We start from the raw sequence: 16,276 nt of genomic DNA on the forward strand, positions 1-16,276 counted from the left end.
AGTTAATTCCTTGGTGAGAAGTATACTTCCCACTCCTCTGACATCTATCCTGTCAATGTCATTTGCTTTGGCTGGTGAAACCTGAGCAGAACTTCTGTAAGCCACATCTAGGCAGAAGATTTAAGAGTTCGCATTGCCAGTTTCCACTATCATTTTATTTTTCCTGCTATACACAGGGCATGTCCTAGACGAGGGCTGCTCTGGATTCCCTATGCAGAGATTTGGGGATTGTTTGTTACCACAGCATAACATAGCGAAAGCTGACTAATACGCCAGGATATTTAGGAAAGTCTCTCAAGTTGAGTAGAATCTGCTACTGCATCTTTTTAGGGTACAGAGAATTTTCTCTCCATCTCTCATGAGAGTCAGTTTATTTAGGATCCCTGAATATCTAAAAATGGAGAAGTATCAAGGTTCTCTTTAATTAATCAAAGAAACGTAAAGACCATTAATTGTGGAATTAATGTACTACCACAATTGAGAACAAAATATTTTATTTCTCTCAATAAAACTATAGTTTACAATAGTATTTACTAAATAAATTATATAATTTCTCTTTTACAAGCAATAAACTAAATCACAAATATTTCAAAGACAATGTATGTACACGACATAAGGCCTTTTATAAATAGCTTTGCTTTTCTCAATTCACTAGTAAACAGTGAAAAAATCTTTATAGAAGCTAGTTTTCTATAAAGTATATGCAGACCTATTACACTGATCTTTATATGAAACCAATTTAAACTTTTAAAGACATGGGCTATGATTATAATTTTGCAAAAAAAGAGCAGAATTTATACTTTACCATTTTTAATGGATGAATTTTTAAAAAATAAGCAGATTACATATGTTGCTTATGTATAATCATTGGATGCATGCAAAACGAAATAATGCAAATGTCAATAGGAAAATAGCATTTCCAAGTCCAAAATGGTGATTGGCAATGGTATAGAAAGCAGCTTAAATATAGCTCATGCAGTTCTTCACAGTTGAGCAAGCAACAGCAAATGATAGAATAGTGTGGTATTTTTCCCATCACATCTGCTGATCAGCCTATGGGCCACGGCTCCCCTGACACCTTGCAAACTCCTAAATCCAGTTGATTATTACTCTGTGTGCAGTGGGGGTCAGCCAAGTTCCTCTGGGTAATTCTGAAGTGGAGAAACTTCTCATCCACAACTGTATTCATGTTTCATGGTCACCATTTTCACTCACTGGGGAGAGAGGGGAAAAAAGAAAGCATCCGTAAGACTAAGTTTTGGCATTGATTTATAACTGCTCCTTATGAATGGGAACACATACTTCTCCTGATGCCTTGTACCTGGGAAATGTGCACATAGAAGTGGGTGGTGCATCAGGCTTGGGGTTCCTCTGCCATGATTAGCATAGCACTGGCTTCTCTAGTGGACCTACAGCCCATAATTACACCAAGGTGTATCGAGTTCCTCCTCCATCACAGCGCTGCACTAGGGCTCAGAAGGAAGCAGTGCTGGCTGAGGCACACTCCTGACCTCAAGGGCACAGGGCTTTGGGCATGTGCTGTGGCGTAGCAGGCCTGAAGTCAATCAGAACCACCTGAACATCACCTTGAACTTATGAATGTTGTGTTCATTTTCAAACACTATCCTTGTGACAGGGGAGTAAAAAATATATCCAGCCAATATACATTTTTTAAAGATTTATTTTAGGGAGATCACAAGAGCATGAGAAGGAGAGAGAATTCCAATTAGACTCCACACTGAGTTCAGAGCCAGATGTGGGGCTCGATCCCCGGACCCTGAGATGACTACCTAAGCTGATACCAAGAGTTGGATGCTCAATCGACTGAGCCACCCAGGCTGCCACTGCAAATATATATATATATGTATTTTAAGTTTATTTACTTATAATCTCTACACTTAACGTGGGGCTTGAACTCATGACCCCGAGATCAAGAGTCACCTGCTTTTCTGACTGAGCCAGCCAGGTGCCCCTGTCCAGCAAATATTTAACCTAAAATGGTAACCATTTAAGGTTAGAGACCGCAAATTCAATTTGTGACCGAACTACTTATGGGGAAGGCAGTACGGTGTTCAGTTTTAGAAACACAATGGACTAAATATTGATTTCCTAATTATTCCAGCTAGAGGATGTTAGGCAAATTACTTAACTTTCTTTATACCTTGTTTTATCTGTAAAATGGGAGTGATGAATCCTACTTTATAGGGCAGTTTTAAGAGATAAACTTTGGGGAAATACAGTGTGTGTGTATATATGTGAGTGTGGGTATACACACATACACTGTATACACAAACTATATATGTATCATTTTGTGCCAGGCAGGTGAAAGTGTCCTTACAATAATAGTTGGGAAGGTTGGAGTTGGAATCATAGAGATTGTGTGGCCCAACACATTCATTTGGAGTCTGAAAAAGTGAATTAAAAAGTTTGAGATGATTGAAAATTATTAAGAGACTATGTCAAAGATTCTATTTAATCATGAGTATTTGGGCAGCCCGGGTGGCTCAGTGGTTTAGCACCACCTTCAGCCCAGGACCTGATCCTGGAGACCTGGGATCGAGTCCCACGTCGGGCTCCCTGCAGAGCCTGCTTCTCCCTCTGCCTGTGTCTCTGCCTCTCTCTCTCTGTGTGTCTCTCATGAATAAATAAATAAAATCTTAAAAATAAAAATGAGTATTTTATCATGTAATTTAAGCTTAATGAGAGTTGTAATTTTTATTAGTTTCCACTTTGTTTCTTATTAATCTAAGTCAGGAAGCTTTGCCTGCTTAAATGTACAACTTCTCAAACTGCCACTCAAATCACCTTTCAGAAATAGCTCAAGCGCTCGGTGTCCTGAGCTGTAGCAGCGGACAAAGCAGAAGCTACTCACGTTCTCAGGACAGATGTCTGCAAAGTGGACTTGATTTAGGCTCAGTCTGATAACTCTGTGTGGTGCATATCAATCAGAGACATAAAATACACATAAAGTGATACGGTTCTACTGATCAGCTTTATGAATCCTGCTTGCTTTTTTGTTTTTTAAAGATTTTATTTTAGGGACACCTGGGTGTCTCAGTGGTTGAGCATCTGCCTTGGGCTCAGGGCGTGATCCCAGGGTCCTGGGATTGAGTCCCACATTGGGCTCCCTGCAGGGAGCCTGCTTCTCCCCTCTGCCTGCGTCTCTGCCTCTCTGTGTCACTCATAAATAAATAAATATTTAAAAAATATTTTAGAGAGAAAGTGTGAGCATGGGGTGGGAGTGTTGAGGGAGAGGGGGAGAAGAGAGACTTAAGCAGGCTGTGCCAAGTGCAGAGCTCCATGTGCGGCTCAATCTCATAACCCTGAGATCACAACTTGAGCTGAAACCAAGAGTCAGATACTCAACTGACTGTACCACCCAGGCGGCCTGAATCCTGCTTTCTTAAAAACCAAAACTGAAAGGTGATAGTTCTGTTCTGTTGTCTAGATCACAGGTGGAGGTCTGTGTCTGGGTTCGAATGCTAAACTTGGACAAGACCATGACCCAAGTAGACCCATGCCTGAGGTGACCCACCAGCTTTGGGCTCCAAACCCAAGACCCCATGAAAATGGCTGGAAACCTGGGTGTTTTGGTCTAAAAAAGAAGAGACCTAGAGATGGGGCATAAAAGTTGTCTTCCAATATCTGAAGGCTGGCTATGGGGAAGGAAGAGTTGGGTTTAGTCCTAGGACACGTGTCCTCAACAATTATGGCACAGATGGCCATGATTCTGGGGGTGGGGGTTAGAATATCAGAATGTGTGAAGTGAGAAGAGCAGCAAAAGCTTCACCCCTCCTAGTCTTTTTCCATCAGGCACCTTGAGCCACATGTTCTACCCCAGGCACGAGTCCAGTTTCTTATCTGCTGAGACCAATGGGTGACATTAAATGGCTCTAAGACAAGAACTGGAACATATACATGAAAGTCCGTTCATCTGCAACCTGAAAGTGTTTGCTTGCTTGCCTCCTTCCTCCTTTTCCCCGCCCCCTTTATTTTATTTTATTTATTTATTTATTAGAGACAGAGAGGCAGAGACATAGGCAGAGGGAGAAGCAGGCTCCCCACAGAGAGCCCGATGTGGGACTTGATCCCAGGACCCCGGGATCACACCCTGAGCCACCCAGGCACCCCGTGGAAGTGTTTTCCAACCAGAGTAAAGAAAGTAGTCAGTGAAGGAGGGGTGGTTGCTGTCCTTGAGGGCTGATGCTGACCAGCTTCTGGATGGAGCTGAGGCAGGAGACCCAGCATCCAGAACATGTACCATATATGGTGGCCAGTTGAGGGGACTTGGGCAGTCATGGTGGGCTGTGTGGTGTCCATTTCAACCACAGGACTTTATTTTTTTTAATTTTTTTTATTTATTTATGATAGTCACACACACAGAGAGAGAGAGGCAGAGACACAGGCAGAGGGAGAAGCAGGCTCCATGCACTGGGAGCCCGACGTGGGATTCGATCCCGGGTCTCCAGGATGGTGCCCCGGGCCAAAGGCAGGCGCCAAACCGCTGTGCCACCCAGGGATCCCTCAACCACAGGACTTTAATAAATACGGTTGAAAAATTTATATCCCCAAATAACTCAGAATATTGTAAATACTCTCTATATAAATTATTACAAAAAAAGTAACATTTGGGTGTTTCTCAAGATTGGTTAAATTTATAATTTGGTAAAAAAACCAAAGGAGGCTTTATATAATAAAACATACCCTCCTTAGTATTAAAAATAATGAATCATTTCAATATCTGGTCATACAAAATCTTTTATATTCACACTTTGTAACTTTTTTTTTTTTAAACTGAGGATGTTGTAGAAGTTTCTATAAACTTATATTAACACCCACTCTCACCTCCAGGGTACAGGAATGTCTAAGTAGGGTAAGAACTGCCAACACTCTATCCATGTTATAATGTAATACTGGGATGACATGACTGGTTACATGAAAGTGTCTGTTTTGTGCTAATTTATAACTATGATAAAATGAGGTGGCCTGACCGGTCTTTAAGTCTGTGTGGAATCTGAAAGCACAGTGTCTCCCTGCCTGGCCGCACTGAGAAGTCTGCAGAAAGCAATTTTATTATCCCCTTATTTAGTAGAAGGCTTGCTATAATTTTCCTTCAAATTATAACCCTCAAGTACTATATCACCCATCACCCAAGAGACCAAAGCACCAGCCGACTCTCCTTCAGGAAACTGATAAGCCCTTGAACCGATTCTTCACAATGTGGCACGCATGCAAGTCCCTCCAACTCCCAACACCAAGTTGGACTTCATGGTATTACTGCCCCAAAGAGTAGCAACTTTTGAGGTGACCTGGGATTCAATCACCCCGGCCTTGCGGTTTTAGAAGCAGAAATGGGAACTGGTGCTTTGGCAAGAGAACTCAGCCAGATCTCAGAGAAGGGATGCCGGAGGGTCGTTTGAGCTGCCGCCATCCGAAGTGCTCTGTGTAGGCGTGCACACGGTCATCGGTCACACCAATGCCAGGGTGTCTGCCTGGACATGTGGTACTTTGAAAATACACGATATTTTATTATTAACATTTTATTCATGAGAGACACATAGAGGGGCAGAGACACAGGCAGAGGGAGAAGCAGACCCCCCGCAGGGAGCCCAATGCAGGACTTGATCCCAGGACCCCGGGATCACCCTGGGCTGAAGGCAGGTGCTCAACTGTTGAGCCACCCAGGTGCCCCAATAAATGATACTTTAAATTCTGAGACCTGAAGGTACAGGTGTGATAGTAGCTGGTATGAAAAGTAAAAGACTATTTAGGTACAGACAGCCCCCAACTTAGGATAGTTTCACTTAGGATTTTTTGACTTTGATGGTGTGAAAGTGGTAAGCATTCCATAGAAGCTCTACTTCAAATTTTGATATTTCCTTGGGTCAGCACTATGTGGTCTGATCCTCTTAGGATGCTGGGCAGTGGCAGGAAGCCACCTTCCAGTTAGCCTCGTGATCATGGTTTCACTTTTAGTACAGATTTTAATAGTATTTGTCCTACTTCTGTGAAAAATGCTGTTGGTGTTTTGATAGGGATTGCACTGAACTTGTAGATTGCTTTGGGTAGTATGAACATTCTAGCTATATTTTTCCAATCCATGAGCATGGACTGTATTTCCATTTGTGTCATCTTCAATTTCTCTTATCAATGTTATATAGTTTGCAGAGTACAGGTCTTTTACTCCTTAAATTTATTCCTAGGTATTAATTATGCAATTGTGCAATTATAAATAGTTATTTTCTTAATTTCTCTTCGTGCTTTGTTATTAGTGTCTAGAAACTCAACTGATTTCTATGTGTTAATTTTGTGTCCTGCAACTTCACTGACATCACTTATTAGTTCTCATACTTTTGGTGGAGTCTTTAGTGTTTTCTGTGTATAGTATCATCTGCAAATAGTGACAGTTTTATTTATTTCTTAACAATTTGGATGCCTTTAATTTCTTGTCTGATTGCTGTGGCTACAATCTCCAGTACCACGCTGAATAAAACTGGCCAGAGTGGACTTCCTTGTCCTTTGCTAATGTTAGAGGAAAAGCTCTTGGTTTTTCACTGTCGAATAGGATGCTGGCTGTGGGTTTCTCCTATATGGCTTTTATTCTGTTGAGGTATGTTCCCTCTAAAATGAATTTTTAATTAAGAATAATGTTGAATTTTGTGAAGTGCTTTTTTTCTGCATCTACTGAGATATGATTTTTATCCTTTGTTAATGTGGTGGATCCTGTTGATTTTATAAATCAAACCATCCTTGTATTCCAGGAATAAATCCCACCTGATCACAGTGAATGATCCTTTAATGATCCTTGGATGTGGTTTGTTAATATTTTGTTGAAGATATTTACATGCATGTTAATCACAAATAATAGCCTATAGTTTTCTTTTTTTGTAGTATCTTTCTCGTTTTGTTGTCAGGGTAATGCTGGCCATGTAGAATGTATTTAAAAGCTTTCCTTCCTTGTCTTTTTTTTTTTTTTTTTTGAATAGTTTGAGGAGAGTAAGTATTATCTTTTCTTTAAATGTTTGGTAAATTTGCCTACGAAGCCATCTGATCCTGCATTTTTGTTTATTTTATTTTTTTAAAATTTGGTTTCATTGCTGGTAATCTGTTCAGATTTTCTACTACATTCCTGATTCAGTTTTGCAAGATTGTTTCTAGAAATCTGTTCATTTCTTCCAGGTTATCCATTTTGTTGGCATATAATTTTTCATCAATTTTATCTTCTCAAAGAACCAGCTCTTGGATTCATCTTTTCTTTTGTGTTTTTAGTCTCTCATTTATTTCTGCTTTGTTCATTTTTTTTTCTTCCTTCTAACCCTGGGCTTGGTTTGTTCTTTTTTCTAGTTCCTTTAAGTATAAGGTTAGATTAGTTATTTAAAACATTTTTATTTTTTTCTTAAGAAAGGTTTGTATCAGTATAAATTTTCCTCTTAAAAATGCTTTAGCTGTGTCCCAAAGATTTTGGACTGTTGTTTAGTTTCTTTTGTTTCCATGTATTTTTCTGATTTCTTTGTTGACTCATTGGTTATTTAGTAGCATGGTGTTTAGCCTCCATTTTTGTTTTTTTTTCCCCATTTCTTCCCCTTTTGATTCATAACTACTTTCATCTTATTGAAAAGATGCATGATATGATTTCAGTCTTTTTATTATTTTTATTTTTTTAAGATTTTACTTATTTATTTGAGAGAGGCAGAGGCACAGGCAGAGGGAGAAGTAGGCTCCATGCAGGGAGCCTGAAGTGGGACTCAATCCCAGGTCTCCAGGATCAGGCCCTGGGCTGAAGGTGGTGCTGAGCCACCCCGGCTGCCCGATTTCAGTCTTTTTAAATTTATTGAGACTGATTTTGTGGCCTACCATGTGATATGTCCTGGAGAATGTTCCATGTGCATTTGAAGAGAATGTGTATTCAGTTGGTTTTATGTGGAAAGTTCCATATATATATTAGGTCCATCTGGTCTAGTATGTGTGTTTTTTTTTTTTAATTTTTATTTATTTATGATAGTCACACACACAGAGAGAGAGGCAGAGACACAGGCAGAGGGAGAAGCAGGCTCCATGTACCGGGAGCCCGACGTGGGATTCGATCCCGGGTCTCCAGGATCGCGCCCTGGGCCAAAGACCGGCGCTAAACCACTGCGCCACCCAGGGATCCCAGTATGTGTGGTTTTTAAAAAAGATTTTATTTATTTGAGAGAGAGCAAGCAAGCGTGTGCACGAGCAAGCATGAACCAGGGGAGGGAAAAGCAAATTCCTCGCTGAGCAGGGAGCTTAATGCAGGCTCAACGTGCAGCTCGATCTCAGGACCCTGAGATCATGACCTGAGCTAAAGGCAGATACTTAATGGACTGAGCCATCCAGGAGCCCCAAAGTCTAATGTGTTGCTTAAAGACACTGTTTTCACACTGATTTTCTGCCTGGGTAATGTATCCATTGATATAAGGGGGGGGGTGTTAAAGTCCCCTACTATTAATGTATTACTGTAATTTCTTCTATATGTTAATATTTGCTTTATATACCTAGGTATTCCAATGTTGGGTGCATAGATACTTATAATTGTTACATTATTTTGTCAGATTAATCCCTTCATATATATACATATATATATATATTTTTTTTTTTTTTGAGGGAGCATGTGTGAGCACGGGGAGGGGCAGAAGGAGAGAAGGAATCCAAGCAGACTCCCCACTGAGTGCAGAGCCCGATATGGGACTCGATTTCACTACCCTGAGATCATGACCTAAGCTGAAATCAAGAGTCCAATGCTCAACTGACTGAGCCACCCAGGTGTCCCTAAAGTCTTTCTTCTTAAAGTTTATTTTCTTTAAGTATTGCTATCTTGGCTCTCCCCCACCCCCCACTTGCATCTGCATGGAACATAATTTTCCAATCCCTTTGCTTTCAGTCTACATGTATCTTTAGGTCTGAAGTGAGTGTTTTGTGGGCAGCATCTAGATGGGTCTTGATTCTTCATGCATTCTGCTAGATCATGTTTTTTGATTAAATCATCTAAATGCTCCAGAGTAATTATTGATAGGTATGTACTTACTGTTATTTTAAGTGTCTTAACTTACATTTTAAATTTTTTTTTAAATTTTTATTTATTTATGATAGTCACACAGAAAGAGAGAGAGGCAGAGACACAGGCAGAGGGAGAAGCAGGCTCCATGCACCGGGAGCCCGATGTGGGATTCGATCCCGGGTCTCCAGGATCGCGCCCTGGGCCAAAGGCAGGTGCCAAACCACTGCGCCACCCAGGGATCCCTTAACTTACATTTTAAAAACGCATTTAGTCAATAAAATTTTGTAAGAGTTGGAATGTGGTGGCCCCATTCCAGGCAGAGCTTCGTAACTGTCAGGTTGGTCAATATGAACATTACTCAATAAGTGGTCCATGAAGTCCCCAAGTTCTGTGAGCCCTTGGGGTGATATTCTTTTTTAACTACATCTACCTTAGGTATAGGCCAGGGGCCCCATGGAGGTAGGATCTTTCCCTGCATGGTATTCAAATGCATCTTCATTTTGGTTTCAGATTGAAATTCTCATCTATTCCTTAGAGGAAGGCATTGATTTTTTTTTTTCTTTCCAGGTTAACATAGATAACAATCTTTCCCTATTCCCTTTTTCTACACTAAGCCCCCATTTCTATCAGCAATTTCTGAATTCTGTTTACCTCAGCCCTGCTCTGTTTCCTTTTATTTCATTCATTCATTCATTCATGAGACACACACACACACACACACAGGCAGAGACACAGAGGGAGAAGCAGGCTCAATGCAGGGAGCCTGATGCAGAACTCAATCCCGGGACTCCAGGATTATGCCCTGGGCTAAAAGCAGGCACTAAACCACTGAGCCACCCAGGGATCTCCTCCTTTTTATTATTTATTCTCCTCCTTCTGGCTGATGGTCCTTCTGTAGCCATGAGAGGACGGCAACTAGTCCTGCCTCATTGTACTCATTGTAGCCCAAACACACAGCATCACTACATACATACCATGAAGGTTTCACAATGCCTCATCCTAACCTCATCCCCTTGACTCTGGAGTCCTCTCTCCATCTCTCAATCTGGGTTCACCAGATTGATTTCTCAGAACTCTGAATTTCAAACACAAAACAGCCACAGTAGGACTCTGGGGGAGCTTTGAGTCTTTTTTCTTTCTTTTTTTTTTTTAGCTAAGGCTCTATATTTACATTTTACTGTATTCCTATCTACCTCATGCTGGGAGTTACATCACAAGGCACAATCACTTGAAGATAGATTGGAGGGGGGATTTTTCTTAGACTAGTAGCTGCAGGAATACAAAAGCTCACCATTTTCTTGGAAGTGAAATGAGTGTTTGGGCTACTGCTACAGAAATGAGGACATAGCACACGAACAGGTCAAATCACACACTGCTATGGCATTTCATAGATAGAAGGAACCTTAGAGAAGCTAGGATCCAAACTGCCTACCTTGACACTTAGGGAAAAAAAAAATAGAGGTGAAAAACCAGGACTGTAGGTGTTTAACCAAGAACCTGTGAGGCAGTGTGTGAAATCTGGAATGTCCTTGAAGTGTATATCAAGTTTGGATGAGACCTACCATGTTGTGCCCAATCTGGCAGGATGTCTGTTGAAAATCTGAGGTGTTGGCAGCCCAGGGAGTGCCAGGCCTCCTGCCAACCATTACATGCCCTATCAAAGAGTTCCATACCAACCAGCAGATAGATGACAGGCATACTTTGGAGATGTTGTGGGTTGGTTCCAGATTACCACAATGAGGTGAATATTGAAACAGTCAGATGAATCTTCTGGTTTTGCATACCTATAAAAGTTATGTTTACACTACACTTTGTTAAGTGTGCAACAGGACTATGTCTAAAGAACAATGAACATACCTTAACTAAAAAATATGCAATTGATGGGATGCCTGGGTGGCTCAGTGGTTTAGTGCCTGTCTTTAGCCCAGGGTATGATCCTGGAGTCCCCGGATTGAGTCCCACATCGGGCTCCCTGCATGGAGCCTGTTTCTCCCTCTGCCTGTGTCTCTGCCTCTCTCTGTGTGTCTCTCTCATGAATAAATAAATAGCATCTTAAAAATATATTAAAAAAAATACATGATTGCTAAGAAAGTGCCAACCATCCATCATCTTAACTTTCAGAGATTTGTAATCTCTTTGCTGGTGGAGGGTCTTGCCTTGATGTTGATGGCTGCTGACTGATCAGGCTGGCTGTGGCAATTTCTTAAAACAGGACCACAATGAAGTTTGTTGCACTGATAGGCTCTTCCTTTCACGAATCATTTCTCTGTAGGATGTGGTGCTGTTGGAGAGCATTTTAACCACAGTAGAACTTCTTTCAAAATTGTAGTCAATCCTCCCAAACCCTGCTGCTGCTCTGTCAACTAAGTTTGTGTAATAGTTTAAATTCTTTGCTGTCATCTCAACAATCTTCACAGCATCTTTGCCAGGAATAGAGTCCATCTCAAGAAATCATTTTCTTTTTTTTTTATCTACAAGAAACAACTCTTCATCTGCTCAGGTTATGAGATTGCAGCAATTTGATCTCATCTTCAGGTTCTACTTCTAGATTTCTTGCTCTTCCCACCACATCTGCAATTACATCCTTCACTGAAGTCTTGAATCTCTCAAAGTCATCCATAAGGATTGGAATCCATTTCTTCCAAATGCCTATTCATGTTGATATTTTGACCTCTTTCCATGAATCATGAATGTTCTTTATGGCATTTAGGAGAGTAAATTGTTTCTAGAACATTTTCAACTTACTCTGCCCGGATCCATCAGAGGAATCACTATGTATGGCAGCTATAGCCTTAAGAAATGTATTTCTTAAGACTTGAAAGTCAACATGACTCCTTGATCCATGGGATCCAGAATGGATATTTTGTTAGCAGGCATGAAAACATTAATGTCCTTGTATATCTCCATCAGAGCTGTTGGGTGACTGGGTACATTGTCAGTGAGCATTACTATTTTGAAAGGAATATTGTTTTCTGAGCAGTAGGTCTCAACAATGGGCTTGACATACTCAGTAAACCATACTGGAAGCGGATGTGCTGTCATCTAGGTTTTCTTCCATCTGTAGAGCACAGGAGGAGAAGGACTGGCTAATTCTTAGGGGCTCTACGATTTTTAGAGCACCAGCTTCAACTTAAGTCACATTAGCCCCTAATAAGAGGGTCAGCCTGTCCTTTGAAGCTTTCAAGGCAAGACTGACTTCTTCAGCTAGGTAAGTCCTAGATGGTATCTTCTTCTGATATAAGACTGTTTTGTCTACAGTGATAATCTGTTGTTTTGTGTAGCCGCCTTCGTTAACCTCAACTAGATCTTCTGAATAACTTGTTGCAGTTCCTCCATTAGCACTTGCTGTTTCACCTTGCACTTTAATGTCACGGAGACAGTAAACCTCACTAACCAACCCCTGCTAGCTTCAGACTTTTTTTTTTTTAATTTTATTTATTTATTCATGAGAGACAGAGAGAGGCAGGCTCCATGCAGGGAGCCTGATGCGGGCCTTGATCCCAGGTCTCCAGGATCATGCCCTGGGCTGAAGGCAGGTGTTTAACCGCTGAGCCACCCAGGTGTCCCAGCTTCAGACTTTTCTTTGGCAGCTTCCTTACCTCTCAGACTTCACCGATTTGAGAAGAGTTAGGGACTTGCTTTGGATTAGGTTTTGGCTTAAAGGACTGTTATGGCTGGCTTGGTCTTCTATCCAGACCACTAGAATGTTCTTCCTATGAGGAGCAATAAGGCTGTTTCACTTTATCATTTATGTATTCACTGGAGAAGGACTTTCATCTTTCTTCAAGAGCTTTTCCTCTGCATTCACAGCTTGGTTAACTGTTGGGTGCAGAGTTCTAGCTTTTGGTCCATCTCTATTTCCAAAACACTTTTGTCATTAAGCTTAATCCTTTCTAGCTTTTGATTTAAAGTGAGAGACACAGGACTCTTCCTTTCTCTTGAACACTTAGAGGCCACTCTAGGGTTACTGATTGGCCTAATTTCAATAGTGTTGTGTGCCAGGGAATAGGGAGGCCTGAGGAGAGAGATGGGGAAATAGCTGCACAGTGGGGCAATCAGAACACAGGTTTGGTGAGTTGGCTGTCTTACGTGTGTGGCTTGTAGCTCCCCAAACTACCAGAGATCACTAAAACAAAATAAAGTATGAAATGTTGTAAAAGTTAACCAGAAAGTGACACACAGACACGGAGTGAGCAAATGCTGTTGGAAAAATGGTGCCAAAGGACCAGATCAATGCAGAGTTGCCACCAACCCTGAATTTGTAAAATATACAATGAAAAGAGATATGCCAGTCCTGGTGAGAAGAGACTCATGAACAAAGCTGGCACTGTGGGTGTCTCATGGGAATGAATTTAAGATTACGGCCTCTCATTTTTTTAAACTATTAGTGCAGCAGTGATGTTTTAACACAGTTCCCTGCTGTCTTAATTTGTTTTCCAAAAGCCCAAGAGAAGCCCGAGGGCGTCCATGATGTACACGGGCTGACAATTCTACAGTGGACTTTCCAGTCAGTGAGTGACTTCTGCTGATTGTAAACCCAAAATCGACTCTGACCCCTGCTTATGCCTCAGTTGGAAAATGCTGGGGGTGGGAATAATATCTCCATTTGAAAAAGAGCACTGCCTTTGGATGATACCACTGGATGCTTTTCTACCTAGGTAGAAGGAAAGCAGAGAGGCCAGAGGCCCCTGGTTTGTTCCTGAGGGTAGGAAATAAAAACTATACCCGCAGAGACTTTCTGTCTCAGCACTTCTCTTGGTACCATTTTTCTTTACAAAAAAGACAGTGAAGGTGTTATGGGTTGAATTGAATCTCTCCAAAACTGCTATGTTGAAGTCCTAATCCCCATGACCCCAGAATGTGACACTTCTGGAGGTGGGGTGTTTACAGAGATAATTAGGTTAAAGTAAGCCCTAATCCAATATTATTGATGCCTTTGCCAAAAAATCAATCTGGACATACACACAGACATGGGGAAAAGCCCATGTGAAGACACAGGAAGAGGACAGCCATTTATGAGCCAAGGTGAGGGGCCTGGAACACCTCCTTCCCCCTGGCCCTCAGAAAGAACCCACCCTGCCAACACCTTGATCTTTGACTTCTGGCCTCCAGAACTGTGAGGCAATACATTTCCATGGTTTAAGTCACCTAGCTGGTGGTACTTTGTTGTGACAGCCTAGGTAACTAATATAGTACCCATTACTGGGATTTAGAAAGTGTTTTTTTTTTAAAGTTAAAATCTCTATTTAATTTTGAAAATACTTAATCATATTCCTTACTGGGGGTTACTTGCCAATGTACAGCCACCTAGGAGTTGAGAGGCCATTAAGGGATGATCTGTCAAAGATTCAAAGTGAAGAAAAGTATTTGTCCACCTCGTAGTTGTTGATACTTTAAGGTTGTCACTCAAACAGTAAAAAGAGCATTTTCTATGTGGAATCCCCAAACTGCCAAGGGCCTTTCAAAGAGGCTCAAGTAGGATTGGCCTTGACAGTTGAGGAGGGAATGGTCGAGTCCTGGCAAAGACAAGCACCTGCATTTTTGCACCTGCTTGTAACGAGCGCCTCCGGTCCGACTTGAAAGGTGGCAGGTGCCGGGCCTGGCCGAGGGAGCTGCCCTTGACACCTGAAGGATGTGGCCTGCCGCATGTGCACGCACAGCATTCAGAGCGTGATACAGTCCATGGAGTGGAAACAGTCCACTGAAGGGCACTCGCTCCTAACTCGGTCTCAGTTCAAGGACTTATCCCCTGTCGGCAGCGGTGCCTTCTGCCAGTAGGTGGCAGTAGCGTTCGCTGAAAGCAGGAACACCGTCCAAAACCCAGTTCATGCAAGTGCTTGCAGCAGGAGCCTCCTGGGGTTCACCTTAGCTCTGCTTCCCATCACACAAGAAGGGAGGACACACAGAGGCACAGACGAGAGGGCCACGTGGAGACACAGGCAGAGATCAGTGCTGCAAGTCAAAGAATGCCAAGGAACACACAGCCACCAGAAGCTGGATGCAGAAAGGAAGGATTCCCTCCTAGTGCCTTCAGATGGGGCATGGCCCTGCCTCGCCTGGATCCTGGACTTCTGGCCTCCACAACTGTGACACAATACATTTCTGTTTCAGCCACCTAGATCCAGGGACTTGGCTTTAGGGCAGCCCTAGGACACTAAGGCAGGTAGAGAAAAAGCAAAGGAAGCCAAGCCCTGAGATCTCCACTCCTGTGTCCTCCTCATACCATCCACCACACTTGGGGGGGGGGGCTTATTTTATTTTATTTTTTTATCAAGTGTCTAGTACTTACAACCTACCACATTTTCCTATTCCTTCTCAGATCCCACAAGAGGCAACAGTATGGCTGAAGACTGCCCTGTTAACCAACGTCCATGGGTAGGATTTAAACTCGCTTTCCTTAAACTTCCCGTTTGCTCTTAATGCAGCTCTTGCTGAATTTATGATCTGTTTCCTGCAGGCTCAGTGCCTGGTGGCCTCCAAGGTCACGGTCTTTAGAGACTGTAGTTCCTCAGACGCTCTTTTCCCAAGAGTTGTAAAGGCTCAGGAGACTAGTAAATATTGGCTCCCGGTGACAAAGAAGAATATGCAAACTGAGAGCTGAGAGAAGAGATAGGGAGATTCTGGAGGGAGAAGGGAGGTGGTGGGAAGCCAGGGCCAGGGGGCAAAGGTGGAGAAATGATGCCGTCCCCACCCCCCATCATGCAGTAGGAGCCTCAGGCAAGCTCACCAGCAAAGCTGACCTTGAAGCCTGTGAGGCCAAGGGTTGCTATAAAGCTAGGACCCAACAGAAAAAAAATCTGCTACTCTAGTCCTGCCGTCACTCAATTGCTAATTCTGTGCTAATTTAATGGAGAGGCCAGTAGGCCTAGCTCCAATTCCCTTAGCTAATCCTTAAACAGTACTTTAACACCATTGGAAAAAAAAAAAATCCTATGGGTGACCTCCTATCGCAGATGGGTTGCCTTCTTAATTTGAAAGCCTGTGGTATGGGAATCCTTTGTCGGTGCCGTGGGTCCAGGTGCTGGGATCCATTTTTCCCACCCATCCACATGTCTTAGGACAGTGGTCAGTGACTTAAAAGGGCCAAGCATTTCTGGAGATAAACAAAGGGTCCTATTTTGCTCTGCTGAAATCTCTCCATTTCTTACCAATGTGGTCATGTGGCAGAAGGAAACCACATTCTGGTTGTCTTACAAGCCAAAGACAGGGGCTTGCTTTTCCTCCTCCTCCTCCGCTCACACTAAAATCTACCACAAC

General features: G+C 42.3%; 1 protein-coding gene across 3 annotated transcripts in view; it reads right to left on the reverse strand.

Moving 5' to 3' along the window:
• Positions 1–475: 475 nt before the first annotated feature.
• Positions 476–16,276, reverse strand: part of PIP5K1B (phosphatidylinositol-4-phosphate 5-kinase type 1 beta) — a 299,598-nt gene continuing 283,797 nt past the window's right edge. For all 3 annotated transcript variants that reach the window (XM_055310888.1, XM_055310890.1, XM_055310889.1), the window contains one exon: positions 476–1,214. In XM_055310888.1, the coding sequence (XP_055166863.1) occupies positions 1,212–1,214 (3 nt within the window). In that variant the 3' untranslated portion in view covers positions 476–1,211. The remainder of the gene's footprint in view (positions 1,215–16,276) is intronic.

This window comes from Nyctereutes procyonoides, unplaced genomic scaffold (assembly GCF_905146905.1).
Source record: "Nyctereutes procyonoides isolate TBG_1078 unplaced genomic scaffold, NYPRO_anot_genome, whole genome shotgun sequence".
In the NCBI taxonomy this organism is placed as follows: Eukaryota; Metazoa; Chordata; class Mammalia; order Carnivora; family Canidae; genus Nyctereutes; species Nyctereutes procyonoides.